The sequence below is a fragment of the Rhizopus microsporus genome (assembly GCF_002708625.1).
Source record: "Rhizopus microsporus ATCC 52813 unplaced genomic scaffold scaffold_4, whole genome shotgun sequence".
Classification (NCBI taxonomy): domain Eukaryota; kingdom Fungi; phylum Mucoromycota; class Mucoromycetes; order Mucorales; family Rhizopodaceae; genus Rhizopus; species Rhizopus microsporus.
Window position 1 is genome coordinate 488,307 of NW_019671919.1, and position 26,344 is coordinate 514,650.

Sequence of the window (26,344 nt, forward strand, 5' to 3'; positions counted from 1 at the left end):
TCTTTTTCTTTTTCTTTTTCTGCTTACTTTTCACTTAGTTAGAACAGCAAATGAATATAAAAAACTACACTATAACGCGTATAGACTGTACTTGCCTTCTAATTTCTAAATGACCAACGTAATGACTAAATTACAGAGAATTCGCTTTTTCTTCATATATTACGAATAAGTCTTTTAAATGAAACAGAAACGTTCTATTATTTTAAAGCTTACCTTAAAGAACTGAAATAACTTCCATTCAGTCATGAATTCTTGCATTCCTTCCATTACTCTAATTGACATCCGCTTACCGGCATGTAGCTGAGATTCAATGTTATTTTTTCTTTATTTTTTTTCTAAGTCTTTTTGCTGAAAATGCTCCACCTTCTAAATTTAGACAGCTTGTACCATGTCAAAACATAGCTATTGTTTATTTTCTGCATTTTCTCCATAAAAAACATAGATAACTGAGCAGTTTAAAATGATTTTATACTTTAATTTTTATGCTGGATGTAGCTGTTGCATTAGTTTCTGAAAAAAAATAGATTTTTATAGTGTATATTAAATTTTTATGCTAAAAAATTAAAATCAAGAAAAAAGAAAAGATATCAAACAAACTCTAAGCTTCTTTATAGGCACTTGTAGATATTTATCTGAGGCATCGTTTAAGCTTTTTCTGGCGCTTTTTCATAAAGAATTGATAGAGTTATTCACGTTCAAAGTTCGATCCCGAAAACACAACAAGGTCCAGCGTGCCTAACTAGGTCACGTGATTTTTTAAATAATGTATTGGTTTTTATGTTTATACTTTCATCGGAAAGCGCGGATGGTTAAGTGGTATAATCTTCGCCTGCCACGCGAAGGGCCCGGGTTCGATTCCCGGTTCGCGCAATTTTTTCTTGTCGAGCAATGGGGTGTATGTAGGGATTCCAAAGTTTTCCTTCAAAATGAGAAAGATCAGTGTAGTGTTGTAACAATAGTGAAACAATTTTTGCCTCGTCTGAGTTCAAAAATCATAAATCAAGCACCTTCAATATATTCAACAATGTCAACTACTACTCCAGGAACATGAACTCATGTATTGTAATCAAGAAAGTGACATTGTTGTAACAATAGCAGAGTTGAAACAGATGAACTTCGTGACCCTCATGAAGTTCAAACAAATGAATTTTAAATTATTGTGACGATAACGACGATGAAGATGCGGTGTCACCCACCCACTTCTAAAGTCAGTCACTAGTGACACTGTGTCATGAATGACTGACTTCAAATTATCTTTTTGAACAGTATAAATACTGCTTTGTTTTTGGTTCTCAGGAGAATTATTCATTGAAACATCAATAAATCCTTTATATCTTTTTATAAAGTAAAATCCCCTTTTTTCCCCTTTTTTCCCCTTTTTTTCTCTTTTCTTTAATTCTGATTTTGGTATAACAATTATATTACCTGTCAGAGCATTTTCAAACTCCTACTTTTATTTACCTTATTTGTCTTTTATTACTCAATTACTTATTTGATCTATTAAAGATCTGGTGGTCACTACAAAGCGCTAAGCAAGTCATTACATTAGAATATAAATATCCCTGACCTTCAAAGCATTCTATATATACATATAGCGAGGCTTCTATTATTACTCAACATATAGGCAATTGATAAATCTATTCTTCCGCCAAGATACTTTTGAAAATATTTCTATAAGTGATTATGCACAAAAGAAGAGAATCGAATATGATATATCGTTTTTATTTAACAAAGCAATTTTATGCTTTAAACAAACACGTTGTTCAAAAAAAAAAGGTACGTATATATACGGCAAATATTAACAAATACTTTTAGCAAACTTGAACTAGTTCTTAAATTGGTCTTCAGTGACACCTTTACCCATAGCCGCTGTAGCAGACATACCACCTGTGACCATCTTCATAACTTCATCTACAAAGGTTGCTCCTGACCACTTTTGGTGCTGCAATACATCAACACCATGCTCTCTTTCTTGGCGCTGAACTTGAGTCACATATCCATGCATACCACTTTCTTTAAAGCTCTTGGCAAATGTAGCTGTAAAAAAGATTTAGAAGGAAAAAACAGGAAAATCATTCATATATATATATATATTTTACCTGTTGCCAAAGCATTAGCATGAAGACCGCCCAAGGTAATGAATTGCCATATGAAGCCAAGCCTTCCCAAATTGCTAATGTACGATCCCATATCATTGTCATTTAAACCTGCAGCATCCCTTTAATAGAAGCCATGTCAGCTTCAATAAATGAAAAACACCAAGGAACTTACCAATTGAATGAAGGAGATAGATTATAGCATAATAAAGCGTGAGGAGAACTAGAGAGCACACCCTTTGAGAATTGCTCAGCTTGTGCCAGGATAGGCTTCTTTGTTTCCATCCAGAGCATATCAGCATACTCGGCATAAGCAATGGCGCGAGAGATAGCAGCTTCAGTACCACCTTCATAACGGAAAAAGCCTTCACGTACTCTGCAGCTGTCCCAATCCCAAAAGATGTCAATGCCGTACTTTTTGGCAACTTCACGAGCCTCTGTATTGGACTTGAAACGAATCTCGGATAAGAACTTGGTAGCCAGATGTCCCTTACCAGTTGCCTTCAATTTATCAGCCGCGGCAGTACCATAGCGCTTAAGGCCAGCCTTAGCGATCCAGTCATCTTCAATGGCTTGAAGTTGAGCACCATACATACCTTTACTTTCAGCTTCATGCATGATAGTAGCCAATGGTTTAAGATCAGGATTGGTGCAGCCTACAATGAACTCATGATCACGAGGGTCAATGTTTGTAGTGATAAGAGTAGCAGCTTCAGCATCAGTACGAGCAACGACAACATTTTCAACTCCCATAATATCAAATTGAGCACGGATGGCCACTAAACGATTGATGTGTTCAGCAATAGGAACAAGTACTTTACCAGCCATATGGCCACATTTCTTTGTAGATGGGGATTGATCTTCGACTATAAACATATGAATGAGTATATATACTCTCATTTACTTTGCGTTTACGATAGCTTACTATGAATACCAGCAGCGCCACGTTCGACAAACATCTTTGCTAGCTTCATAACAGCAGTAATACCACCATGACCAGAATCGGCATCAGCAATGATAGGTCGCAAGTAGTCAATCTTGAGAGTTTTAGCTCTTTCTTGGGGTGACATTCTCAAACGAGCTTCACGCTGCTTTCTGTCGTGAAAAAGTTGAGCAAAGAAGAGATGCTCGACCTTATTGGGAACTGTGTCCATGGGATAGTCAGCAAGATCAGGCCCAGGTTCATTGGAGGTGGAGGCAGTAGAAGAACATTGCCAACCGGAGACGTACACGGTATCCAGGTGAGGAGCCATTTGTGTGACTTGGACAGGATCAAGTGCGCCAAATGTATGGGAGGTAGTGCCGTTAGCTTTGTTGACCTGGAGAATGTTCCAAAGCTTCTTGGCCAATATATCAGAGCGATAGGCTGTGGGGAAAGTACCACGCTTAGAGACAATGGCTTCAGCAGTATAGGGGCGTTTTACATGGGCAAAACGAGGTGAGGACCACCATTGTTTCACTTTTTCAACCTCTTGCTGAAATTCGAGTTCTTCTTGGTCAGGATAAGTCATTTTTGTATTGATTCAATAAATAAAGTCAATGTGATGAAAAGGGGAGAAAGAAAAGAAGTGATGTGTGTTTTTATACATATTTTTTGTTAATTAAAAAACTAATTGATCGAAAGAGAAGAAAGAATTAACGGCAGTTTTGTTGATGATTTGCATCGTACACGTACATATAGGTTGCATGTCCGCATGTGCCGATTATTGTCTTTATTAAATGCCAATCCTTTTAAATGTATTTGTTTGTAATTGATTGTCCAATCGTCGATAAAATTCCAGATAACGGGTACGTGTATCCCTTTTTCTTGGCAGTTGTCTAGTGAATAATATTATTTCGATAAAGTCAAGGCTGACAGGATCCTTTTTGTTCAACAGCTTTAGGGAGTCAAACGTTAATTTACACAAAAGTAGTGGGAAAAAGAAGAGGCCTCCTTTCATTTATAATACATCCTCTCTCCTCCTCATTTTAGGTTGGCAAAAAGGTTGTTTTTGTCAAGATAAACATATATTCTAATTCCTTTTTTTTTTTTTTTTATTTGAGGGTAAAAGGCTGGTACCAAAAAGAGGTTGTGAGCTTATAATGATTGTGTGTTTTCTATCGTAGCTTTATATTACTCTCTCAAAATAAAAGCGTAATTTTGCCAAGACAGAATTGGATCTACTTTTCTGTCATCTTGCTTATCCCTTGCATATTATTTATGCAATATATAACTTAGTGCATTTAATACTATATTTCTTTATGTTTACAAAAAGATCTCAATCTGACATTTTACAGTTAATCTGTTAATTTCAAGCAATCTTGATCATTTACAAAAATACATTAAGAAAGCCCCAACACAAAATTGCAGTGATATGACTGTTTGTTTACAATAATTATAGTTGTATGAGTTGATGTACTATCATCTTGTTCTTCCTTTTTAAGAATATTTGCTGACCAAGGCAAAGAAAAATGAAATCATCATCTTGATAACAATTGTAATTTATTTTTCATTCTCTAAGCAAATACCACAAGTTGTACTGAAGACAATCTGAGACGAAAGCTCACGCGGAAAACCGAGCTGAGAAACGGTATGTTTTAAACTGTGTTTGATTTTTTTATATGGCTTGTCTCCTACTCTTGATAGGCCAATTGAATCAGACACTCAGAGAAATGTTACACGCGAGCTGGGCAGTCTTACGGATGTCTGAGTTCTTCGGGCATATGATGATAGCTTAATCTGCTTCGCGTAAATGTTATTAAACTAATCATTAAACTAAACAAATGAAAAAAAAAAAAAAGGATTCCAGTTAGCGCAACACTAAAAGACGGTTTTTAAAATTCTCAATAGGCAGAATTTTTTTCAAGAGGGCGGTTACAATTTTCTCAAAATGCGGTCTCTTCGATCCTCAGTATCTTGTTTAGAACAAAAAAAACTTGTTCATACAAGAAAATCATAATGACAACTACATATGAACCCTGCCCTTCGTCGGAGAAAGATCTTGGCAGACGACAGTATTTTTTACTGTATCAGCTGGGAGTGGGAAATGGCCTTTCATAAAACGGGGGTGAATATACTTAGTATCAACATAGAGAACCACATCATTGAGCTTCCAATAAAGGCCAGAGGGCAAGCAGTTTCTTCGGCGTAGAAGTCTGCCGTACCATATTACATAATGCTTTTCAGGACTGCACAAAAATGTTAATTATTTGTGAACAGCTGTAAAAAATATCTACTGAGGATCGAAGAGGCCGCCTTTTGAGAATTTTAAAAATCGCCCTTTAGTGTTGTGCTAACTGTCCTCTTAAAATTTTCATAATGGGACATGCTATTGTAATGTTTATTGAGGAGAAGGTGTCTTTTATTTTTTAGTCCTGTAAGTTGATGTGCACATATAAGATAAAATTTCAATACAGAATTGTCTTTATTCCTGCATGCATTTGTTTAGATATTGGGTGCTGCTAAATTGCTCATTATTGCTTTCGGCAATGGTGTGAAAGACAAAGACGCTCTCAAGATAAAACGGATAGCAGGTTGATATCACTGGTGTTTTGTTCGATAGAGCTGATACAAAGAGAAAATGGAGGAAAATGGCTGGTGGCTTACGTTGACGAGTTCAACACTTTTAATATGAGATTTGCATAAACAAAAAAATAAATATAAGAAATACTAGACACTAAGGTTTATGAAAAGATGTGTTATGAGTGCCAAAAACAAGAAATGATGTTTGCTTATATTGGTTTAACAAATATTCTAGCTTGCAAGAGCTGTGGGATGTTTTGGAGTCGAGAAATCAATGCTTCGAAAAAAAAAAATCCACGATAACTTCACTGCGTTTTATTTCCGAAAGTGTCTTATCACATCCTTTTCGCCATCCTTGTCGGGTTTAATATCGCTGTCTTCTTCCCCAGAGAAGAATTTACATATTTACAGGTAGAGTTAAAATGTGTATTTTTTTTTAATAAACTGTAAAATGACAGTCATTTTGTAACTGAAATTCATGATCAGTCGCGTAGAGAGAGAGAAAAAAAAGAGATATTCTTTTTTACGTGTATTTACCGTTTTTAGTATCTGTCGTTCGTTGACTTGTTAATGTCAACCGATTTGAAGAAGAGTCGAATAATTAAACCGAGATGTAGCCTCTATGAGGCAATTAAGCTTAGATCTTTAAAAAATGACAGATCGTTTGGAAGAAGATTTAGAGGTTTATAATTGAAAGAAAAAGAAAAAGTGAAGGGATTAACATAAAAACATAGTGCCTTCAAAACATATTCTATCATTATTCACAAGCGTCAATAATCATATCTATCAGTTTGTATTTCCAGACAGCGAATTTTGCACACCTTTTTACTGCGACTTTGCCAATTCAGCTTATGATGGTCATTTAGTAGCGATTGGGGATGAAGAAGGTCGTGTGTCTCTATTGAGAACAGATAAAGACAACAGTATCAACAACTCGCAATTTCATCACTCATTTTATTGTCATAAACATGCAATATCTGATGTCAAATGGAGTGCAGACGACAGCCTATTACTCACTGCTTCTCATGATCGGCTTGTTCGCCTTTGGGATACTGAGACACGATCAAGTTTAGCTGATTTTGCAGGACATGATGATATCATCAAATCTGTCAATTGGCATCCTACAAATCAACGTATGTACTCATATCTTATTCTTGTATTTTTCCTTTAATTGAATTTTTTGTTGTAGACTTGATCATCACTGGATCAAAGGACGGGTCTTTTCGTATTTGGGATACAAGGTTTAATCAAAAGCCAGGGACAGACTCAGGTAGAATAAAATAAAAAAGGGCGCATGATTAAACCTTATGCTAACAAGGAGGCTTTACAGCGGATTCACCTGATATACCGATCTACAGTCCCATCAAAACCACCATGAATGCTCATGATATCAATCAAGGCTCACGGTCAACAAAAAAGTCAGGATTAAAACCTCTTGTAAGATATAATCACTTGCTTTTCTTTTTTCAAAAACTAACATTCCGTATGAAGGTTATCAGATCAGTGACAAGTGCCATCTTTATAAACAACCATGAAGAAAAAGTGATCACTTCAGGAAGCGTTGATGGTACGATTAAATTATGGGATGTGAGGGCAGGCAGAAGTTCACAAGTCTTGGAATCAACAGAATTCAAAAATGAAGCAGGAAAAAGACATGGTATTACGGATTTAAAAGTAGACAGCAGTGGGACAAGATTGTTTAGTTCCTGCATGGATAATAGCATATATATGCATTACCTAACGGATTTAACAAAGCCAGCAATCAAATATACAGACGAGGAATTTAAATTGGGAAGTTTTGATATTAGGATATCCATATCTCCTGACGATCAGTTCATCATGGCTGGCTCATATGATAAAGATATTTTTGTATGGGAAATAGATGGAAATCAGAAAAAGGCCCACAAGTTTGAAGGGCATACGAGAAAAGTAACCGGAGTTGCGTGGAATAAATATTCGATGAAACAGGCAAGTTGTTTAATAACGAATGAAAAAGGAAAGAGCTAACACCTCGATAGTTTGTTAGCTGTTCTGAAGATTTTACAGCCAGAATATGGAATTTAGACTATTCTCTAACTGAATAATATTTATTGTAGATAACATATACCCCTCTCTCTTCTCTTTCCTGCTGTCCTTTATGTAAAAAAGAAAATAAAATATGTATAAACAACTCTCTCTTTATCTATTTCAAAAGTGGGCTAAACTGCAAAGCTGAGGACTTGTAGCTCGACATGTCAGTCTTGTATTACTACGGTGTTTAAATTAACATGGCAGCTGCTTTTAAAGCAAATGATTGGATCACGGAATGGAATAATCCTCTCTTCTATATGAAACCGGAAATTAAACCGGTCAATGGTAATAGTTGTGGAGACAACAGCAACCTTCATATCTACGGCATAAATACTGACTTACAGCAGTATCTTTTTACAAGTTTCTGTTGTTGATATATTCGATTATCCCTTTTCTTTTGAGTCTATTTTCTTTTCTTTTAAATAAATTGAAAATAAACTTTCTACCGTTTGAAGTTGACAGGAAAAAAAAAGCCAGGGGATGTGACTGAACTGGTTATAGTGCATTTTTTTTTCTCTTTCTCTTTCTCTTGTATAGCAAAAGATGGCTGACAATAGACGTTCTTTATTAATATATGGTGCAGCTGCAACCTTAGTTGCTGTATTGGGTACCAGTCTTGTATACTATGTTATAGAAGACGATAAACGAGCCAAACGAAGAAGAACAGCTAAACAAGCTGAACGCGCGACTCTTCGTCTATTAGATCAAATTCAATCACAACAACAGGTCATTGAATCAAGCATCAGTAGTGTTGAACCCATCATCGAATTGGACTGTGATGACAAGGCATTCAAGCAAAAGGAGTATACTTTAGCTCACTCAAACGAACTTCTTCTTCGTCTTATGGAACAGCTCGACGCGGTTCGACCCTTAACACTTGTTGTCGGACAAGATCTTGAACCTACAGAGTTTGAGAGACAGCTGGTCGATAACTTGAAGAACAAGAAACGAAATGTGATTGATTCTATTAACGAACTCTTCCGTCGACTGGATATCTGTAATGAAAGAGTGAAAAAGGAAGCAACCAAGAGAGAGGAGGCAGCTAAAGAAAAGGCAAGACTGGAAAGAGAAGAAAAAGAGAGATTGGCTCGTGAAGAAGAGGAAAGAAAGAAAGCCGAGGAAGAAGAAAGAAAGAGAATCGAAGAAGAAAAGGCTCAACAAGCTAGAGAAGAACAAGAACGAGTGGCTAAAGAAGAAGCATTACGTAGAATGAGAGAAGAAGAGGAACAGGCTGCTCAAGAAGCTATTGCCAAGGAGACTGATAACCATGACGACGACAAGTCTTTTGAAGAGATTCAAAGTAATGGTCAAGTAGAAGTTAGCTATATTGAATTAAATGAAGTTCAAGAAGAATAATAAATTCTAAAGATTGATGTGTGGTGTGAATATGTGTGTATTTCCCTAGGATTAAGCATTTATATCAAAAGTGTACAGCTATAAAGCATTTATTATTTTTACAAAGTTAATATACAACATGAAGCTGTGATAAAGTAAGCAATAACACTGTTTGAGCCTGTATAATTTTCTGTTAACAGATGATTAAGGTAAACATATAGAAATAATCAAAGATCACATTCCCTCTCTCTCTTGTAAAAGGCAAACTAAACTGAGGACAATTGTTTATTCTAATGAAATTTAAGGGGGAAAGATGAGCCATTAAATAAACGATAGCTTCTACAGGACCGACTCGAGAAACAAGGATATGCTTTCTGCACATTTTGTTTTGTTTTTTTTTAATGGCAGATCAGCTACTAAAAGAGTTATGAGAACATTTTCATTCGTTATAAAATTAAAGTAGCGCAAACTACCATGAAAAAAAAAATATACACTTCCAAGCAGAGGTCGCCTGGAAAACAGAGAAAAAAAAAATAAAATAAGGCGCGCGCTTAAACTTTTTTCTTTCTTTTCTTTTTCTTTAAAAAAGAGAATTTGAACAGATTGCACAATTTTATGAATGGCGTTTGATCAACCTAATCAATCTCAACAGGCACAACCTGAACAGCGAGGATTCAGCACTGCCACAGAAGAGTGGGAGTATGCCAATAGACGTAACCCTAATGTAAGGACATATTATCCTATCAACTATCCTCCAACGACACAGAGAGAGTATCCACCCAATTATGTTCCTCCACCTACGACTTATGCACAACCATCACCATCTTGGGGACAAGTAAGAAGAATAGGTTATTAAATGACAAAATAAATAACAAGACTTATTAGAACGTACGTCGATATGAACCAATTGATTATAATTATTCTCGTCAAGCGCAACCACATATTCCTTATGATCCTATTCGTAGTAACAGTACTAGTATCGGCAATAGTCATCCTCATTATTTACAGGTAAAAAAACAGATAATATAAAAATATCCTATTGCTAATCTCTCTTTCTTCTTTGTAGGCTGCAGAAGTGCCTTATGTTCCAACCAACTATGTAAAGCTTATACACAAACAAATGGATGTAAATCATATACTAAACTAGACCTTACAGGAACGTAATAACAGTAATAATAACAACAGTAACAACAGCAATCAACCCGTGATGCCTCCTATCATGTCTATATCACAGCTGCTTTCTTCAGATAACGCAGAACAGCCTGCCTCATCCACTGTAAGGCCGGGTGTTACATCTCCTAATAATGCACTATTTAATAACGACAGCCAACATCGCCGCAATAATGGTATTCAGAGTTTATTAAATAATGAGTTCGAGGCAAAGTATGAGATGGCCGATACAGATACAGATAACGAAGAGCCCACGGCTACTACTACTACTACTGCTACCTCTAGTGCTCTTACTTCAAATGCAAATGGAGTTGCTTCTACTAGCGATCTTAATATGATCACAGAGCAATCATCCTCAGATGCTACCTTGGAGCAAAAAGTAAGCCATTTTTATTATATGTTCTTCAGATAGATAACAACGATTATATGTAGCCCAAAATGATTCAAGGTGAAGATACCGATTCTTCTGCGGATGATGATTTTACTGACACCGACATGAAGAAATCAGAAAGTAAATCTCGAGTGGACCGCATTCGTGAAGAGATGAGCCTTTATTCAGATGACGATGACGATGAAGTGTTTTTAGTCCATAAAGAGGAAATGATCCAATTCATGCTTAACAATCATAGACGAGGAAAGCAAGTGATTGAAGAGTACGAAAAGAAAGCTAATGTGAGTTTTTGGGAATATAGTTGCTGTACATTTATTTATACCGTATATTAGGCAAGACGAGCTAGAATGAGAGTCCGTCTTGAGCAGTTGTATGAAAAGAAATATGGTACTTCAATGCCAAAAGCTGATCTAATCAAACGAAAGATGAAATTTAAACGTCAAAGAAGATCAAAATATAATGGATATGACGACATGTTAGACCTATCTTCAGAATCTGAGACTGAATATCAAGATCATAGACAGCCAAGCGACCGCAGAGTGGAAAGTGAAAGAAAGCAGATTTGGGCACATATTGTCAAGAAGGATATTCCAAGAGTAATTATATAATTTTGTTGATCTGTATTTATAAACTCATCTTTCTCTTTTAGATGAACCGTATTCTTTCTCGTGTACAAGCAACTCGATCAGGCAACTGCAAAAAGATCGCACAGTATTGCCAAAAGGAAGTGCGACGAGCAGCCACAAATGGTGGACGTGCCAACCGTGATCTGCAGAATAAAGCTAAACGTGTTAGTAAAGAAATGTTGTTATTCTGGAAGAAGAACGAAAAGGAAGAGCGTGAGCTTAGAAAGAAGGCCGAGAAAGAAGCACTTGATCGATTGAAGCAAGAAGAAGAGCGTAGAGAAGCTCAACGACAAGCTCGTAAATTGAATTTCTTGATCACTCAAACAGAACTCTACAGTCACTTTATTGGAAGGAAGATTAAGCAGGATACAGAAGAAGATGAAGAAACGGCACAACCAGCGCCTTCAGGATTATCTACTCCTTTAGAACCTGTTTTGCCACAAGATGAACTGGATGAACAGGCTGGTATTACAAATCTTGGAGCGGTTGATTTTGATGAAGATGATGAAGCTGTGCTCAAAGAAAAGGCAAGATTAAGTGCACAGAATGCCTTGGCCAAACAACGTGAAAAGACAAGAGAATTTGATGTTGGTGCTCGTGAAAGACGTATCGCAGCTGGTGATGATGTCAATGTCAATCAAACGGCACTTGATGATATGAACTTCCAGGAGCCTTCTAGTATGGGATCTGGTCCTGAAGTAAAACAGCCTAGCATGTTGATGTGTCAACTTAAAAGCTACCAACTCAAGGGTCTCAACTGGCTCGCCAATTTGTATGAGCAAGGTATCAATGGCATTCTTGCTGATGAAATGGGGTTAGGAAAGGTAAATGAACATGGTTAAAGACGTCGATTGTATATTGATTTCAATTTTATATTCATAGACTGTCCAATCTATCTCATTACTGGCATATCTTGCAGAGGTACATAATATCTGGGGTCCCTTTCTTGTAATTGCACCTGCTTCTACATTGCATAATTGGCAACAAGAATTTACAAAGTTTGTTCCTCAATTTAGGGTAAGCTCTATTTTTGGCTAAAAGATGAACAAAAACTCAAAGGTAATCATTAGGCACTTCCATACTGGGGTAATCCTAAAGATCGTAAAACGTTACGTCAATTTTGGAGTCGTAAGCAGCTGTATGGCAAAGATGCACCTTTTCATATCGTCATTACAAGTTATCAACTTATCTTGACGGATGTAACTTACTTTCAACGTGTAAAATGGCAATACATGATCTTGGATGAAGCTCAAGCCATCAAGAGTTCATCTAGCGCTCGTTGGAAGCAACTACTTAGCTTCCAATGCCGTAACCGACTGCTGCTTACGGGTACACCTATTCAGAACAGTATGCAAGAACTGTGGGCTCTGCTTCACTTTATCATGCCTACCTTATTTGATTCACACGAAGAGTTTAGTGAATGGTTTTCAAAGGATATTGAAAGTCATGCCGAAAATAAAGGCTCGCTTAATGAGCACCAACTTCGTCGACTTCATATGATCCTGAAGCCCTTCATGTTGCGCCGTATCAAACGTAATGTTCAGCATGAACTTGGTGAAAAGGTAAATATATATATATATATATATTTATAAAAGAGACGAGGGACTTATTTTTATAAAACAGATTGAAGTCGAAGTGTTTTGTGAACTGACTGCGAGACAAAGAGCTTTGTATCGGGGACTTAAAGAAAAAATATCCATTTCTGAATTGCTTGAAAAAGCAACTTCCCTCAGTGACAACGAGAGTATGGACAGTTTGATGAATTTGGTTATGCAGTTCCGTAAAGTATGCAACCATCCTGAACTATTTGAGCGTGGCGATGTGCAAGCACCTTTTTCCTTTTGTAGCTTTAGTGAAACTGGTTCTTTATCCAAAGAAAGCTATCTTTACTGTCCTTATTCGGCTACAAATCCTATCAAGTACCATATTCCCAAGCAGCTCTATCGTGACGGTGGCATGTTGAAAACAATTGGGCCCAAAACAAGAGCAGGCTTTGACACCAAGTATCTTGATAACTTGATGAACATTTGGAACAGCGATTATATTCATCAATCTGAATTTTCAAATGAAAAAGGTAAAGTTAGTGTATACAAATGTGTAACAAGGCTAACAAACAAGCAAAAACAGACGCTGCTTTTTCATTTTTAAGATTTGTAGACATGTCACCGTATGAGGCCGGCTATATATTCAAAGGTAACTTGGTGGAAAGATGGATCGAGCATTTAGCTAAACGAGACCAACGCGCAAGGCGAAGATTCTATCAACATGAACCTACCTCAGCAGCTAATACATATGGCATGCTGCTGATATCCGATATAGAAACGTCTACATCCCCTTATGTCATCACACCAGGATCAGCATTAGATGAACTGACGCATGTTTCTGATAAACTGGTGCACCCTGCAAGTCTATTTGATCAATTTTTCCTACCGCCTGTAAGTTATCATGTTCTCTTTTCCTTTTGGGCTATTTCACTGACATTTTCACTTTACTATACGATAGGCCAGAGCTGTACCTATAGATATCGTTTGTGATGATGTATCATTTATTAGAGAAAAGCGAAATATTATGTTTAATACAGACATCAGAGCATGTTTCTTTGGCACACCCAAGTATATAAGTAAGCAGACACCTGAACAAGCATGTAATCTATCCAGTGTTGTTCGAAAATCAGAGACTGGCATCATGACAGTTCCTGCTACAGGACATGGCTTCTCTTGGATGAAAATACCATGTAAGTTTTTGATATAAAACGTAGAATATATCATGATAGCTCATCTTTTATATTGCTTAGCCATGAAGGACGTTATCCTTGACTCTGGCAAGTTGGCTACTTTGGATAAACTGCTGGAAAAACTAAAGTCTGAAAATCACCGATGCCTTGTCTATTTCCAGATGACAAAAATGATTGATTTGTTTGAAGAATATATTTCGTACAAGCAGTACAAATATCTTCGTCTGGATGGTTCTTCCAAGATATCAGAAAGAAGAGATATGGTTCAGGACTGGCAGACAAGGCCTGAGATCTTTATATTCTTGCTTAGTACACGTGCTGGTGGTTTAGGTATTAACCTGACAGCTGCAGATACCGTTATCTTTTATGACAGTGACTGGAACCCCACCGTGGATCAACAGGCAATGGATCGTGCTCATCGATTAGGTCAAACAAAACAAGTAACTGTATACCGTCTGATTACAAGAAATACGATTGAAGAAAGAATCCTTCAGAGAGCCAAGCAAAAGGATGAGGTATGTAGCAACAAATTCAAAATAAGAAGTTCCTTTCCTTATAGTATATGTGTAGATTCAAAAAGTCGTCATTTCTGGTGGTGAGTTCAGACAAGTCGACTTTAAGCCAAGAGAAATTGTATCACTGCTATTGGATGATGAAGAACTGGACGACAAGTTACAGCAACAACTAAAACGAAAAGCAGATGAAGACGAAGAACAAAAGAAACGACAGACGAAGCGAATCAAACGATCTGCAGGAGGTGACTCAACGCCCACTCTTAGTTCAGCCAATGTAGATCGATTATTTAGCGCAGGAGAAGATATCATACTAGACGACGACTCTAGTGGGGCATCGACGCCCCAAGTGAAAAAGACAAAAGCAAGTAGAATTGGTAGACCAAGGACGAATATTTCATTTACAGGATAAACGCAAAGCATTTCTTTAACTAATAAATTACACTCCTTTTTGTTACATATTTATTAACCATCAAACTTATAATATATTAAGCATAAATGAGCTATTGAATCAAGCGAAGCTTGCTGCTATACAATGTTTTAATCTAAAATGAAACGATTGTAAAATTTATCAATTTAAAATAAAATAAAATAAAAAAATTATATGCCAAACTTAGGATAGGCTGTTACTGCTTTTATAAATAGCATACAGGATATACTTCTCAATATGGGTAGCAGGATGTAAATTGAAATGGAAAATTAGTATCTTTTTGCTGCTTAACACAAGCAACATAAGTTATAGGATTGAGGTGTTACAATGGCTAGATATTACCATTTAAGGTTCTGGAAACGCCACCACCCCTTTCCTTTTAGTTCCTTGTGATTTCTCTGTTGATAAAGAGAGAAAATTTCGCCGATTTATTTATTGAAAGGATAATAATACATATCTCCCCTTTTTCTCCTATTTAATAATTGTAAATGAACTATTATTTCCAACCAGTCTTTAGACTTTATTCTCATCTAAGCAATGTTCGCTTGGTATCAACAGCGACTATTTTATCAGCGTTAACTTATCTGATTGTTGTACGACGCTTGCGATACAAAAATTTAAACCTCATACGTAAAAGATATCCCAACCCAGATCAAGTCTTAACGGACTCTGCTGCAGCTCAGTTTATATACACAATCACAGCATGTAAAGAGTTTCCTTGTAAGTAAAAGGCTACAGGAGAATAAGAAAAGATACTGACTATAAACAGATCTTTTTGAAAAGGCATTAGAATTAGCCTTATTCAAGACTTACACAGTTCCCTCTATTTCAAAGCTTTTAGTAGCTACCAAGCAATTCTCTCAGGATGCAGGACGCCGAGCCGAAGATACGGCACTTTTACTTGCTGAAGTTGTCAATGCATTTGGCCGAATTGATGCAAAGCTTGCCGTGTGTCCAGATATTTCTCGCTCAGAGATCCAAAGGCAATGGGATCGCGCCAAAGAGGCCATCGATCGTATTAATGAAATACATGGCAGGTACAACATCTCAAACGGGGACTATCTTTATACTCTTGCTCTATTTATTGTGGAGCCCATCAAGTGGATCAACACGTATGAATGGCGAAAGTTGGACGAAAGGGAGATCAATGTAATTTTTGTAATAACAAGAATGACATGCCTATAACTTGCATCTTTAGGCTATCTTTAAAGTGTGGTATGATGTGGGCGTGTCGATGAACATTAAGGATATTCCTAGTAATTTTAAGGATATGCAGAGCTTCTATGAGGTAGAGATACAAATGAAAAGAGTAGTAGGGTAACTTTATAAATCATTTTGTATGTAGCATTATGCAGAAGAAAATGTACGCAATGCTTCTACCAATTGGGCAGTTGCTGTCCCAACGCTCCAATATCTCTTAAATAGCCTTCCGACATGTATAGCAAACAAACTATTCAAAGGGGTCATCTGTCTCTTACCCTCCGTGCTTCATCCTCGTGATGCTGCTGCTTTAAACCTACCGGCTGAGAACAAGACATGCACTCGTATCTTGGAAGCTTCACTTTTTACTCGCGCGTTTTTTATACGTCACTGCATGCTCCCACGCCAAAGACTTGTTCTTCGTACTTCCTTTGATGTCAATCAAGAAGGAAAGAACGTACCTGGATATTTTGCAAATGGCGTTTATATCTATAAAAAAGGATACAGAATTTCTGAGCTTGGACCATCTGATCATAACAGAGGAGCATCTGGTCGTTGTCCATTTTCTTGAATTGTTCTTTAAAGCACCCACGATTATTTTTTGTTTATTCTACCATATTCGATTTATATAAAGCTATTAATACTAGTTGAATATCAATAAATATATGTGCAAGGTATGGTTATGTATTCTTTAAACAGAAAGCAGTACGGCCAGTGTAGTATACAATAATAAAATGCTCAATTGAGAACGAGTTTCCGTCTGTAAGCTATAAAAATTGAAACAATGAAAATCTGCTAGCTGTCTTGATCAAATAGGGAACGTAATGCATCACAGTAATGATTAATGTTGTAGCAGAATGAATCAAAATACAATTCTTCAACAGGTTATGTACCCTGCATAACATTTGACATTGCCAAGTCACTCACACCCCAGCATTGATATCTCTGCATGCATTACTGTAATTGCTGTATCCTATGTTACACAAAATATTGTTTACAAGACCCATGTATCAACAAACAGACCTAATGTGTATTACTTTCACAATCACATTGTACTTTGTCCTAGCTTGTAACCAAGTGATTTATACTAAAGTAACAAGTATTTTTTCCCACATTTGTATGTTTAAGCGATCTATTTTTTTATTTTTGAACTGTGAAAATAGTGCATGACGATTTTTATACAAAATTCAACATTTTTAAACGAGTATATATGATATAAGATATCTAACAATTAAATAAAGACTATGTAAAAAAAGAGGATGATGACAATTAGAGCTTGAGTTCCTTGGGCTTTTCCCAAGTGAATTCTTCACGACCAAAGTGACCGTAAGCAGCGGTTTGTTGATAGATGGGCTTGAAGAGATCGAGTTCCTTGACGATGACACCAGGACGGAGGTCAAAGTTGTTGCGAATGATTTGAACCAATTCTTCTTGAGTCTTGCTGGAGGTACCGTAGGTATCAACAAAGATGGAAAGAGGTTCAGCAACACCAATAGCATAAGAGAGTTGTACAAGAGCACGACGAGCAAGCTTGGCATGAACCAAAGACTTAGCGATCCAACGAGCAGTGTAGGCAGCGGAACGATCGACCTTGGACCAATCCTTACCGGAGAAGGCACCACCACCGTGAGCACCCCAACCACTAAAAATTGAATAAAATATTAGAATATCATCCAATATAAAAAATAGTAACAGTAAAGGAGGAGAAAAAAAAATTTTCTAGCTCAAAAATTTTTTTCTGACAGGCACACAAGTACACGCACATACATACAGCATCCCCCTGTGACCTGCCTCCCTCCATACTTTAGATGAACTTACCCATAAGTATCAACAATAATCTTACGACCAGTCAAACCGGCATCACCTTGAGGACCACCAATGATGAACTTACCAGAGGGCTGCAAGTGGTAGACAGTATCCTTCAAGAGATGTTCAGGGATAACGGGCTTGACGACGTGTTCCATCAAGGCCTTACGAAGGTCTTCAGTTTCAACTTCGGCGGCATGTTGAACAGAAATGACAACGGTATCAACACGAAGAGGAACCATGGCACCATTGTCGTTCTTGTATTCAATAGTAACCTGAGTCTTGGAGTCAGGACGCAACCAAGCGAGGGTACCGTCACGACGGAGGTCAGCCATACGCTTGTTCAACTTGTGTGAGAGAACACAGGACAAGGGCATCATTTCGGGTGTTTCATCTGTGGCATAACTAATAAGGTGTTAGCGTATTTGCGCTTATCGTGCGAAAAATAATGTTGTACACAATACCCAAACATAATGCCTTGATCACCAGCACCAATATCTTCAATGTTGAAGGACTTTTGAACGAGACCTTGGGCGATATCAGGTGATTGTTGTTCGATAGCAACCAAGACGTTACAGGTCTTGTAGTCGAAACCCTTATCGGAATCATCATAACCAATTTGCTTGATGGTGTTACGAATGATCTTTTGGTAGTCAAGGTTGGCCTTGGTGGTGATTTCACCAAAAACCATGATCATACCAGTCTTGGAAGCAGTTTCACAGGCAACCTTGGACATAGGGTCTTGAGCTAAACAGGCATCCAAGATAGCATCAGAGACTTGATCACAGATCTTGTCTGTTCTTATCAATTAGTAAAAGCACATTTAATTTGCTTTACTATTGCTCCTTACCGGGGTGGCCTTCACCAACAGATTCAGAAGTAAACAGGAAAGTTTCGCTCATGGTTAATTGATTACTAAGAAACAAGAAAAGTTTTAAGAAAAGAAAAAAGGGTTTGACTTGCTGCTTGCTTTATATTTGGGCTTTTTTGGGTTAAAAAAAAAATCAATCGAAGCCACAAGGTTTAGCCAATGAAAGGTGGTAAAAACTAAGAAATCAGCCAATCAGAGCTCATAAAATATACAATCGCGACATACTTGATCAATTTGATCAAGATCAATGAGAGAGAGAACAAAAGGGCGAAATAAGGAGAGAATGTATTTGTGTGATTGATTTCATCAAACATATTGAATACATTTGTATACGATCTTGCGTTATTTACTTGACTGCTTGTAACATCATCCTTTCAGAATACGGTGTCTTATTCTCCCCCTTTCCCTTCCCTCTCTTCCCTTGAGCCTATGAGCGATTGACAAGTTTATGTTCGTGTATCACATTCTTGTTATTATTGGATCTACAATTTTATTTACATAAATGCTTTTTATTGACCAGGAAGTACACCCAAATAGTCTTCCTTGATTGTGCCAATTGCAAACTAAAGCGTGCTGTAAGCATATGACCCATCGGTATGTTTTATACTTACAATTTCAGTTGCATCTACACGCGTTCCTACTAATTTTAATCGAACACGGACATCTTTCTGTATCACCTATAATTTTGCATCAGTTTAACAATTTGTTGCTCAATTGAGCCTATATCAGTTATTTACTTGATCTTCAGACGAGTAACACGGTGGGTTGCCATTGACGTCAAATTTGAATTCACTTGGTATTAACTACAGAATGTAAACATCATTATATATAATGCTGTCTTCCAATCTTACATGACTTGAAACAAATACTTGTAAAGGCCCTACATCGACAAAGAAACCCATCTTTTTTAAATGTTAGATTGTGTCATCTATTCGGTTAACGCATTACCTTGTTGACTGTTGTTACAATACCGTCTAGCACTTCTCCCTTGAAAGGTTTAAACAAGATAGCTTGATAGGTTACTTTGAATTCTGCTAGACCTGATCCTGGTAATACTTTTCCTTTCTCTAATCTCGATATAGACACAACTGTCACTACATAACCATATCGACCTGAGCAAGTTCCTTCTACATCTGCATATAATTTCTCCCGTATTTTGTCTTGCATGTTGGGTCCAAAGTAAGAAGGATGTAATGTGATTGTATGTGATAGCTCTTTCTGTAATAATGTCAACAATTTAACCAAAATCTGTTGAAACTAGTGTATAGTAATAGTAATATCTTTACCAAAAAAAACATGCTGAAATGTGTATTTATGAACTCAATGTCTGTTACAAACAAAAGATTGATGTGCACATGTCATAAAAGGTCTAATAAACTATCGTTTTACCTTTATTATTGGTTGTCCCTCTCTTTTAATTAAGTCGCGTATAACTCAATATACGCTTATATCACACACAAATAAAAAAAAAAATAAAAGAGAAAAACCCGAGTGCGAAGCGATGACGTTAATATGTGACTGTGAATAAATCATTTTGTTTTTCTTCTACTTACAAAGGTTCGCTACTGAGTCTTTCACGGCTAATGAAGTTTATCTAAACTCCAGCATCTTGGGCTTGACGGCGAGATAACTCGAATGGTCTCGAGTTAATGTCAAATCCTTCTTATAATGTAAACAACGAGAATTTTTCTCATGCTTGTAGCAGCATTCACATCTCTGTTCCTGTACTGTTTTTTAAAGAACGATAGTTAATACTTGACAAAAGAAGCTTGTCCTATTTTTACCAAATCGGCTATATTACTCACTGGACATTGAGGACAAGTTGGCCAAACATGTTCAAAAAAGAAAGAAAATAAGTTGCAAGTTTAAAGCATTAATCAGTTCTATCTCAAGTTACCTGGAGGAGCACTTTCTAGGCAAACATTGGATCTGTGTAAAAAGTAATCTTTGTCAAGGCATGTTTTTTTGTAGGCTCATAAGAACGATTTCTACAGATAACAGCGTTTAGATTGTTAAGCACCGCTCTTTACATATTTTTATCTATTGGTTGAATGGACCAATGATGCTTATGTTTCAATGGTCTTTTCACTTTTACACAATATAATTTCACACTGTATTCAGTTAAATGTTGTCAATATTATTCATGTTGATTACTCAAGTAGCTGCGTTCTTTATGAAACAAAAAAAGATTTTTTTTTTATGCATTCTTGAAAGTAACGATTACGTGTGAAATAATGGAATATCAATTATATCATCTCGATAAATTGTTGGTTAAAGGAAGAGTGCAAGTTGCCATGTTCCCCATTTTCATTATCTGTTTTTCATGAATAAAATCGCGCTAGGCCCCAAAAAAAGTCAATGCATCTCCGCAACGCATTCTTCTTTCGTATGTCTCATTTTAGGTTTCCCAGAACTACAAGACCCATTGAACAAGAAATGCTTGATACTGTCAACAATATTGACCACAGCTTAAATGAGGAGGATAATACTTCTGTTCACAGCAATATGACTACCAGTAGCAACAATAGTGCTCACTCTAATTCTTCTTCAGATTCATCCACAATATTAGCCTCAAGGCCATTACCACATACACACATGACAGCTGCTTCAGAACGTCGTTGCTGGATCTGTTTTGGAGACAATTCGGATTCACAAGGAAAATGGGTTAAGCCTTGTCAATGTTCCTTGGAGGCACACCAGTCTTGTCTCTTGGACTGGATTGCAGAAAATCAAAAGGCATCACCTACAAAGACAGTAAGGCGTTCGTTATCGTAACAAAGAAAATAGTAACAAAAATGATCATAGGTACGTTGCCCACAGTGTTCAGCCGAGTATCATCTTGCACAACGAAACAGTATTACACTAGCCTTATTAACATTGATGGATTCACTGGTTCGAACAAGTGCACCCTATATCACCGTTCTTGGCGTAGGTTGCTCGATATTGATCACATGCACAACCTATGGAGCTTATTCTATCATGGTCATGTTTGGTCAAAAAGAAGGGGAGCGACTGATTGGCAACCCAAACAGTTGGACTTGGAAAACTTGGATTGGATTACCAATGATACCTATAACACTCATTTCAACCAAGACACGTTGGGGAGACTTTATTTTGCCAGTCGCTGCGGCATCCTTCATACGAGCCATCGGTTACCGTCCCGAGGGCGGCTGGTTTAGGTCATCTGTCTCACCTGCTGCATTAACATTTGGCGTGATACCCTGGATTTGGTATGTACCTTTTATATTGTATATAGTTGACTAAAATGGTTTAACACTATTTAAATAGTGTATTTTATAGAAATGCATACACATTGACTCAGCGATACATTACAAGGTCGCTTTCATTACAAGAGCCTTCTATCATTACCAACAGTGCCAACAGCAACATATTCAGCAGAAGACGATCATCCATAAGTGGAGAAGAAAACATATCCGATAGAGAAAGAAATCTCGAACTGGAAATGATCAATGGCCGTGGGGGCAGTATAGGTCTATCTCTCATTAGCGCTTTACTATGGCCAACGTTCAGCAGTCTAATAGGTGGATTGCTCTATAAATCAAAGTGGATTAGACACTATTTCCCAGAAACATTTCAGCGCAATGTTTTGGGAGGATGCTTATTCGTTGTTGCTAAAGATATTGGAAATTTAATTTATAAATACGAAAGGATACGTCAATACAGGTCAAGAAGAGTTAAAAGCTATGACGAAGTTCAACAAGCACGTCAACGTTATCATCGCCGTTAAAACTCAGTAAAAAATCTTTTTTTTTCTTTTCTTTATAAATGTCTTTACAGAACCTCTTTACGACAAGGACCTAGTAAAGATTGGGTCTACATAAAGACAAAGAATAACAATAATAAACACAAGAGTAGATACACTGAACTTTTAAAAGAAAAATATTGTTTGGTCATTTTTATTCTTGTGACATTTTATAAATCTTCTTCCATTGCATCTTCATGTTTTCGTTTTGCTTGATCTTCAACTGCCTTCAAGAAAGACTTTAAATCTATATTCATGTTGTTAGAACGAGCCTATTTTTTAATAATGTAATATTTACTCTTTTCAGCGTGTAAATCTTCAAGTATACTATTCAGCTCATCTTGCTGAATGGCTTTATGAATGGTTTGCAATCTGTTTTGAAATTGTTGGTTTTGCACCAATTGCTGAACTTGTTCTGGTGTTCTTCTCGAGTCGGTTGCGCTTACAAATGGGAAAAGCGCATTACGGATGTCGTCATCACGCAAGATTATGTTGACTGTGTCTGTATTCAAGACATCGCCTATATCCAGCTGAGCTTGTTCTTCTGCTGAGATTCGGTCTAGTTTTTCCTTCAACTGATTCCATCGAGAGCTCGTAAGGATCTCTGCTTGACGAGATAAAGAGCTACTGATAGAAATATCGTTAATACTCAAAGGCTAAGCGTGTTTTTCTTTATCATTTACCCTAATCCACTTGCATTCTGGATAAACTGTAATAGGTTTTCTTGACTCATAGGCAAGTCGTCTTGTCCACCTCCACTAAGGATTTGCATAAAGTCAGATTGAGCGCTGTTGTCAAAACCATTTTGTTCTGCTGCACTAGAAGGGTCATCGATGACTTGATTGACTCGACGTACAATGTCGCTGTCCTTTTCATCACTCTTGCTTTGCATCCAATAAAATTGCTTTTGGTTTGATGATTTAAACTTGAGCACATAGACGCGACCAGTTGTACACTGTTCCACTCTGATGAATTCTGCTTCTTCAGGAAATATAATAAAATCCTATAGATATTTTTCTTAATATCATGTATGTATCTTTCTTTGGTCTCTTACGTCTTCAGGCTCCACGTTATGTTTTCTTTCTTTCCAATAAAAATGTAATAGCTGGTCGTCACCCTATTTCACGCATTAATGCTTTATTTCTTTCTTTTTTTGTAATTGTTTTACTTGTTCCAAGTAAATGACACTAAAAAGTAAATACATAAGCTTTTGACTCATTTAGTCCATTTTCTTTGAATTTACCCCTTTCTTGTGTCAGGCTTTATGGTTGTGCCTTCTCTGATACACTTTCCTGCATTAAATTCAACGAGATAATTGTTTCTTTGTGCAGTAGGAAAAAGACTCATCAGTTGGAATTATGTTTATTAAAAAGAACAAGAAAGAAAGAAATGGTTTGGAAAATCGCAAGAATGACGCGGCACTGAGTTTTAAATTAAGCAATTGGACACTGCCAGACATCTTGCAAGTTTTCACTGTCAACAGGGTCTTGACTAACTGCAAAGACAGCATCCTTTACATAGAGTGGGTCTCTCATACCAGTGAATACAGTTCCTACTTGTTCATGTGATAAGAGGAATCGTAGCATCTTAACAGTCAAGGGTGAATGATGGTCTTCTTGTGTGTTTAAGGTAGGACATAATGCATTCAAGATGCGGTCAAGTTCATTGTTCTTACGTAGGGTATCTATATATGCATAGTCTATAATATGGTTTGCTAATTCATGAATATTCTAGTTGTATATTAGATAAAGAATAGAAAATGACATTAGTCTAGATTTACCTCTTTGTATTGATTTATCCATGCTTGATACATTGCAAGTTCTCCATCTAGCTCCTTTGCATAATCTTGAAGGGAGTCAAGATCCTTTTCAACAGCAGGCAATACCTGGTGTAGCAAATAATGTTTTGTTGCAAAATGATTTTGAGCAAGTCTTGCCAAGTTTTCTGAGAGCACTTGTCCCCAAACAAACTTGGCTGCAAGTGTTTCTTCTTCTAAGGGTACTAAAAGAAAGAGATTAGTAGCTATTTTATACAACATCAAAATGCACATTACATTCTGATATCATGTCTGATTCTAATTTGGCGACTCGTTCAAAAGATTGACTCATCTTGTCCATGATTTCATGTTCGGCTATAGCAAAGGGTGAATATACTTATTATAAATAATAAACTAAACTTACTGGGCCCCTTTCCGTTAGCGCCTAACACGTGATTCACCAAGACGCGTATTTGTCCATTGGCAATAGCGTTCAGAGGTCTGTTTGTCGTGATATAAATACCGTGCTTCTCGGCAACGTCAGCAACAGTTTGATTGTCTTCTTGTACGATCGCTTCTCGTTCAAAAAGATTAAAAGGGACCTGAATGGCTGCAAAGTGATCGATATGCGAACATGATTCAATGACCTTTTCCAACGAAACGTGATCTGCTGCTCCTGGGAATGCCATTGTGTTTGAACAGACGCCGTAGCCGCTAATGGTGTCACTGGATACTAGGCTGTCGAGGTAGCGGAAACTTTCAGATAGATCTTTATATAATTGGTTTGTGGAATACACCTATTCTCACTCTTTTGGTAAGCTAATACTTATTTTTAAAGAATATATAATGATATACCTTGTTCTTTGCCATCAGCATACGTTCGGGAGCATTGATCATGAAGATATCTATTTTATTTGTCTTTAATCTTTGAAGAGACGTTTCAATCTGTTTTTCAATCACTTTTGGGCTTATTGAATGATAATTTTTCTCATTCAATTGAACGTAATCAGAAGGACTGAACAGTGAAGCATCTGATGGGGTTAAATAGCCCGATTTAGTTACTATGGCAACATCCTTTTTATCGTTAAAAAAAATATTCGTTCTTTCTTTTTATAAATATAATACCTCTCTTGATATTCTTCCGTCTGATATCATCTTTTCTAATGTATTGCCAATCCATCTTTCCGACGCACCTATACAGTTATCATTGTTATCAGACCCAATTTATGAAGAAATTCACGAGAAAAACTTACCTTGTCCAAAGTTATGTGCAGTATCAATGATATTAATACCGCTTTCAATAGCAGCTACTAATGCCTGTGCATGTCTTTCTTGATTGACACGGTAGCCCCCAAAGCCTAATCGACTGACAATCTTGCCCGTCTTTGGAATGACACTTTTTAAAACTGACATGAAGAAATAGTGCTCCCTGTCACTTTTCCATTTAGCTGTGACTCTTTAGTTACCAAACTTTCAATTTCAGCCAATAGTGATTGAATGTAACTGACACGCTGTGTAGACAAGCCTATCTGTGTGTTTGTGGGAATAAAAGGGACAGGGACAAGATGCTTATGAGTGATTCAGTGCTAATTGAAAGTGTAACAACAGGAAATGAGAGAAATTATCCCTTTATTGAATACATGTTGCTATTTTTTAAAGTAATGGTGTAGTTTAAAATAGAAAATCAAAAGAAGTCTAGATAGGCACACGCACAACTCCACTTTGTGCTTTATCAAGCGTAATCTTTTGATATTGAGAGACAGTGAGAGAGAGAGAGACATACAATGATGTCGGTTATTGAAAATGATTGTTTATCGCTGAGTCCCATCATTATCAACTTAATCAGAAAGGGACCACAAAAGAGGATTTTAGGTCATTCAGTATCAATAAAGACAAGTGAGTACCTTGAACCTCTCTGATATCAAATCGTACTTGAGCACCTATACAGCATATGCTTGAAATATATATGACACAGATATGCAATTTCATTCGATTGTCTCTTTCTCTTTCTCTTCAAAAGGCTATTAAAGTCATCTTTCGGAGTTCTGATCTTGATGGATAATGCACACACATCATATGCCA

The 26,344-nt window shown here is 36.9% G+C and overlaps 11 protein-coding genes and 1 non-coding gene across 12 annotated transcripts; 7 read left to right on the forward strand and 5 right to left on the reverse strand.

Annotated features, from left to right (window-relative positions):
• The first annotated feature begins 799 nt into the window (after positions 1-799).
• RHIMIDRAFT_t19 lies at positions 800-870 on the forward strand. Its single transcript has one exon. It is a non-coding gene; the product is annotated as a tRNA-Gly (tRNA).
• An 888-nt stretch (positions 871-1,758) lies between these two features.
• Positions 1,759-3,653, reverse strand: RHIMIDRAFT_224358 (isocitrate lyase and phosphorylmutase). Its single transcript, XM_023607502.1, has 4 exons — positions 3,022-3,653; positions 2,272-2,962; positions 2,100-2,218; positions 1,759-2,037 (listed from the first exon to the last, which is right to left on the reverse strand). Exons 1-4 carry the CDS (start codon positions 3,605-3,607, stop codon positions 1,826-1,828), a joined length of 1,608 nt encoding a protein of 535 aa, XP_023468335.1. The 5' UTR covers positions 3,608-3,653; the 3' UTR covers positions 1,759-1,825.
• Positions 3,654-6,128: 2,475 nt separating this feature from the next.
• On the forward strand, positions 6,129-7,870 carry RHIMIDRAFT_311882 (WD40 repeat-like protein). Its single transcript, XM_023614762.1, has 6 exons — positions 6,129-6,280; positions 6,333-6,731; positions 6,788-6,868; positions 6,917-7,035; positions 7,090-7,566; positions 7,617-7,870. Exons 1-6 carry the CDS (start codon positions 6,169-6,171, stop codon positions 7,680-7,682), a joined length of 1,254 nt encoding a protein of 417 aa, XP_023468336.1. The 5' UTR covers positions 6,129-6,168; the 3' UTR covers positions 7,683-7,870.
• A 279-nt stretch (positions 7,871-8,149) lies between these two features.
• RHIMIDRAFT_275741 (uncharacterized protein) lies at positions 8,150-9,054 on the forward strand. Its single transcript, XM_023612564.1, has one exon. The coding sequence runs from the start codon at positions 8,212-8,214 to the stop codon at positions 9,022-9,024; it is 813 nt and encodes a 270-aa protein (XP_023468337.1). The 5' UTR covers positions 8,150-8,211; the 3' UTR covers positions 9,025-9,054.
• Positions 9,055-9,516: 462 nt separating this feature from the next.
• RHIMIDRAFT_103807 (uncharacterized protein) lies at positions 9,517-9,982 on the forward strand. Its single transcript, XM_023605156.1, has one exon. It carries the CDS (start codon positions 9,623-9,625, stop codon positions 9,857-9,859), a length of 237 nt encoding a protein of 78 aa, XP_023468338.1. The 5' UTR covers positions 9,517-9,622; the 3' UTR covers positions 9,860-9,982.
• Positions 9,983-11,037: 1,055 nt separating this feature from the next.
• RHIMIDRAFT_200134 (uncharacterized protein) lies at positions 11,038-14,848 on the forward strand (the record flags this gene model as incomplete). Its single annotated transcript, XM_023606433.1, has 9 exons — positions 11,038-11,160; positions 11,214-12,014; positions 12,073-12,207; positions 12,261-12,752; positions 12,814-13,273; positions 13,318-13,625; positions 13,693-13,924; positions 13,985-14,439; positions 14,495-14,848. The coding sequence occupies 9 exons, from the start codon at positions 11,038-11,040 to the stop codon at positions 14,846-14,848; spliced, it is 3,360 nt and encodes a 1,119-aa protein (XP_023468339.1).
• Positions 14,849-15,301: 453 nt separating this feature from the next.
• RHIMIDRAFT_311885 (uncharacterized protein) lies at positions 15,302-16,916 on the forward strand. Its single transcript, XM_023614763.1, has 4 exons — positions 15,302-15,586; positions 15,636-16,015; positions 16,065-16,154; positions 16,212-16,916. Exons 1-4 carry the CDS (start codon positions 15,355-15,357, stop codon positions 16,635-16,637), a joined length of 1,128 nt encoding a protein of 375 aa, XP_023468340.1. The 5' UTR covers positions 15,302-15,354; the 3' UTR covers positions 16,638-16,916.
• Positions 16,917-16,953: 37 nt separating this feature from the next.
• On the reverse strand, positions 16,954-18,821 carry RHIMIDRAFT_275745 (methionine adenosyltransferase). Its single transcript, XM_023612565.1, has 4 exons — positions 18,723-18,821; positions 18,337-18,667; positions 17,885-18,277; positions 16,954-17,708 (listed from the first exon to the last, which is right to left on the reverse strand). Exons 1-4 carry the CDS (start codon positions 18,772-18,774, stop codon positions 17,336-17,338), a joined length of 1,149 nt encoding a protein of 382 aa, XP_023468341.1. The 5' UTR covers positions 18,775-18,821; the 3' UTR covers positions 16,954-17,335.
• RHIMIDRAFT_275747 (DNA-directed RNA polymerase II subunit RPB7) lies at positions 18,808-20,187 on the reverse strand. Its single transcript, XM_023612566.1, has 7 exons — positions 20,133-20,187; positions 20,030-20,070; positions 19,692-19,961; positions 19,595-19,645; positions 19,481-19,546; positions 19,355-19,420; positions 18,808-19,306 (listed from the first exon to the last, which is right to left on the reverse strand). Exons 2-7 carry the CDS (start codon positions 20,039-20,041, stop codon positions 19,253-19,255), a joined length of 519 nt encoding a protein of 172 aa, XP_023468342.1. The 5' UTR covers positions 20,042-20,070; positions 20,133-20,187; the 3' UTR covers positions 18,808-19,252.
• A 992-nt stretch (positions 20,188-21,179) lies between these two features.
• On the forward strand, positions 21,180-22,491 carry RHIMIDRAFT_249568 (uncharacterized protein; the record flags this gene model as incomplete). Its single annotated transcript, XM_023610639.1, has 3 exons — positions 21,180-21,497; positions 21,564-21,973; positions 22,032-22,491. 3 exons carry the CDS (start codon positions 21,180-21,182, stop codon positions 22,489-22,491), a joined length of 1,188 nt encoding a protein of 395 aa, XP_023468343.1.
• Positions 22,492-22,638: 147 nt separating this feature from the next.
• Positions 22,639-23,895, reverse strand: RHIMIDRAFT_103907 (adhesion regulating molecule). The gene is made up of 6 exons (XM_023605157.1): positions 23,750-23,895; positions 23,675-23,693; positions 23,561-23,623; positions 23,190-23,509; positions 22,805-23,133; positions 22,639-22,753 (listed from the first exon to the last, which is right to left on the reverse strand). Exons 1-6 carry the CDS (start codon positions 23,851-23,853, stop codon positions 22,677-22,679), a joined length of 912 nt encoding a protein of 303 aa, XP_023468344.1. The 5' UTR covers positions 23,854-23,895; the 3' UTR covers positions 22,639-22,676.
• Position 23,896: 1 nt separating this feature from the next.
• RHIMIDRAFT_304089 (Aldo/keto reductase) lies at positions 23,897-25,675 on the reverse strand (the record flags this gene model as incomplete). The annotated part of the gene is made up of 7 exons (XM_023614439.1): positions 23,897-24,236; positions 24,287-24,507; positions 24,560-24,637; positions 24,687-25,059; positions 25,118-25,336; positions 25,388-25,455; positions 25,516-25,675. The coding sequence occupies 7 exons, from the start codon at positions 25,673-25,675 to the stop codon at positions 23,940-23,942; spliced, it is 1,416 nt and encodes a 471-aa protein (XP_023468345.1). The 3' UTR covers positions 23,897-23,939.
• Between the last annotated feature and the right edge of the window lie 669 nt (positions 25,676-26,344).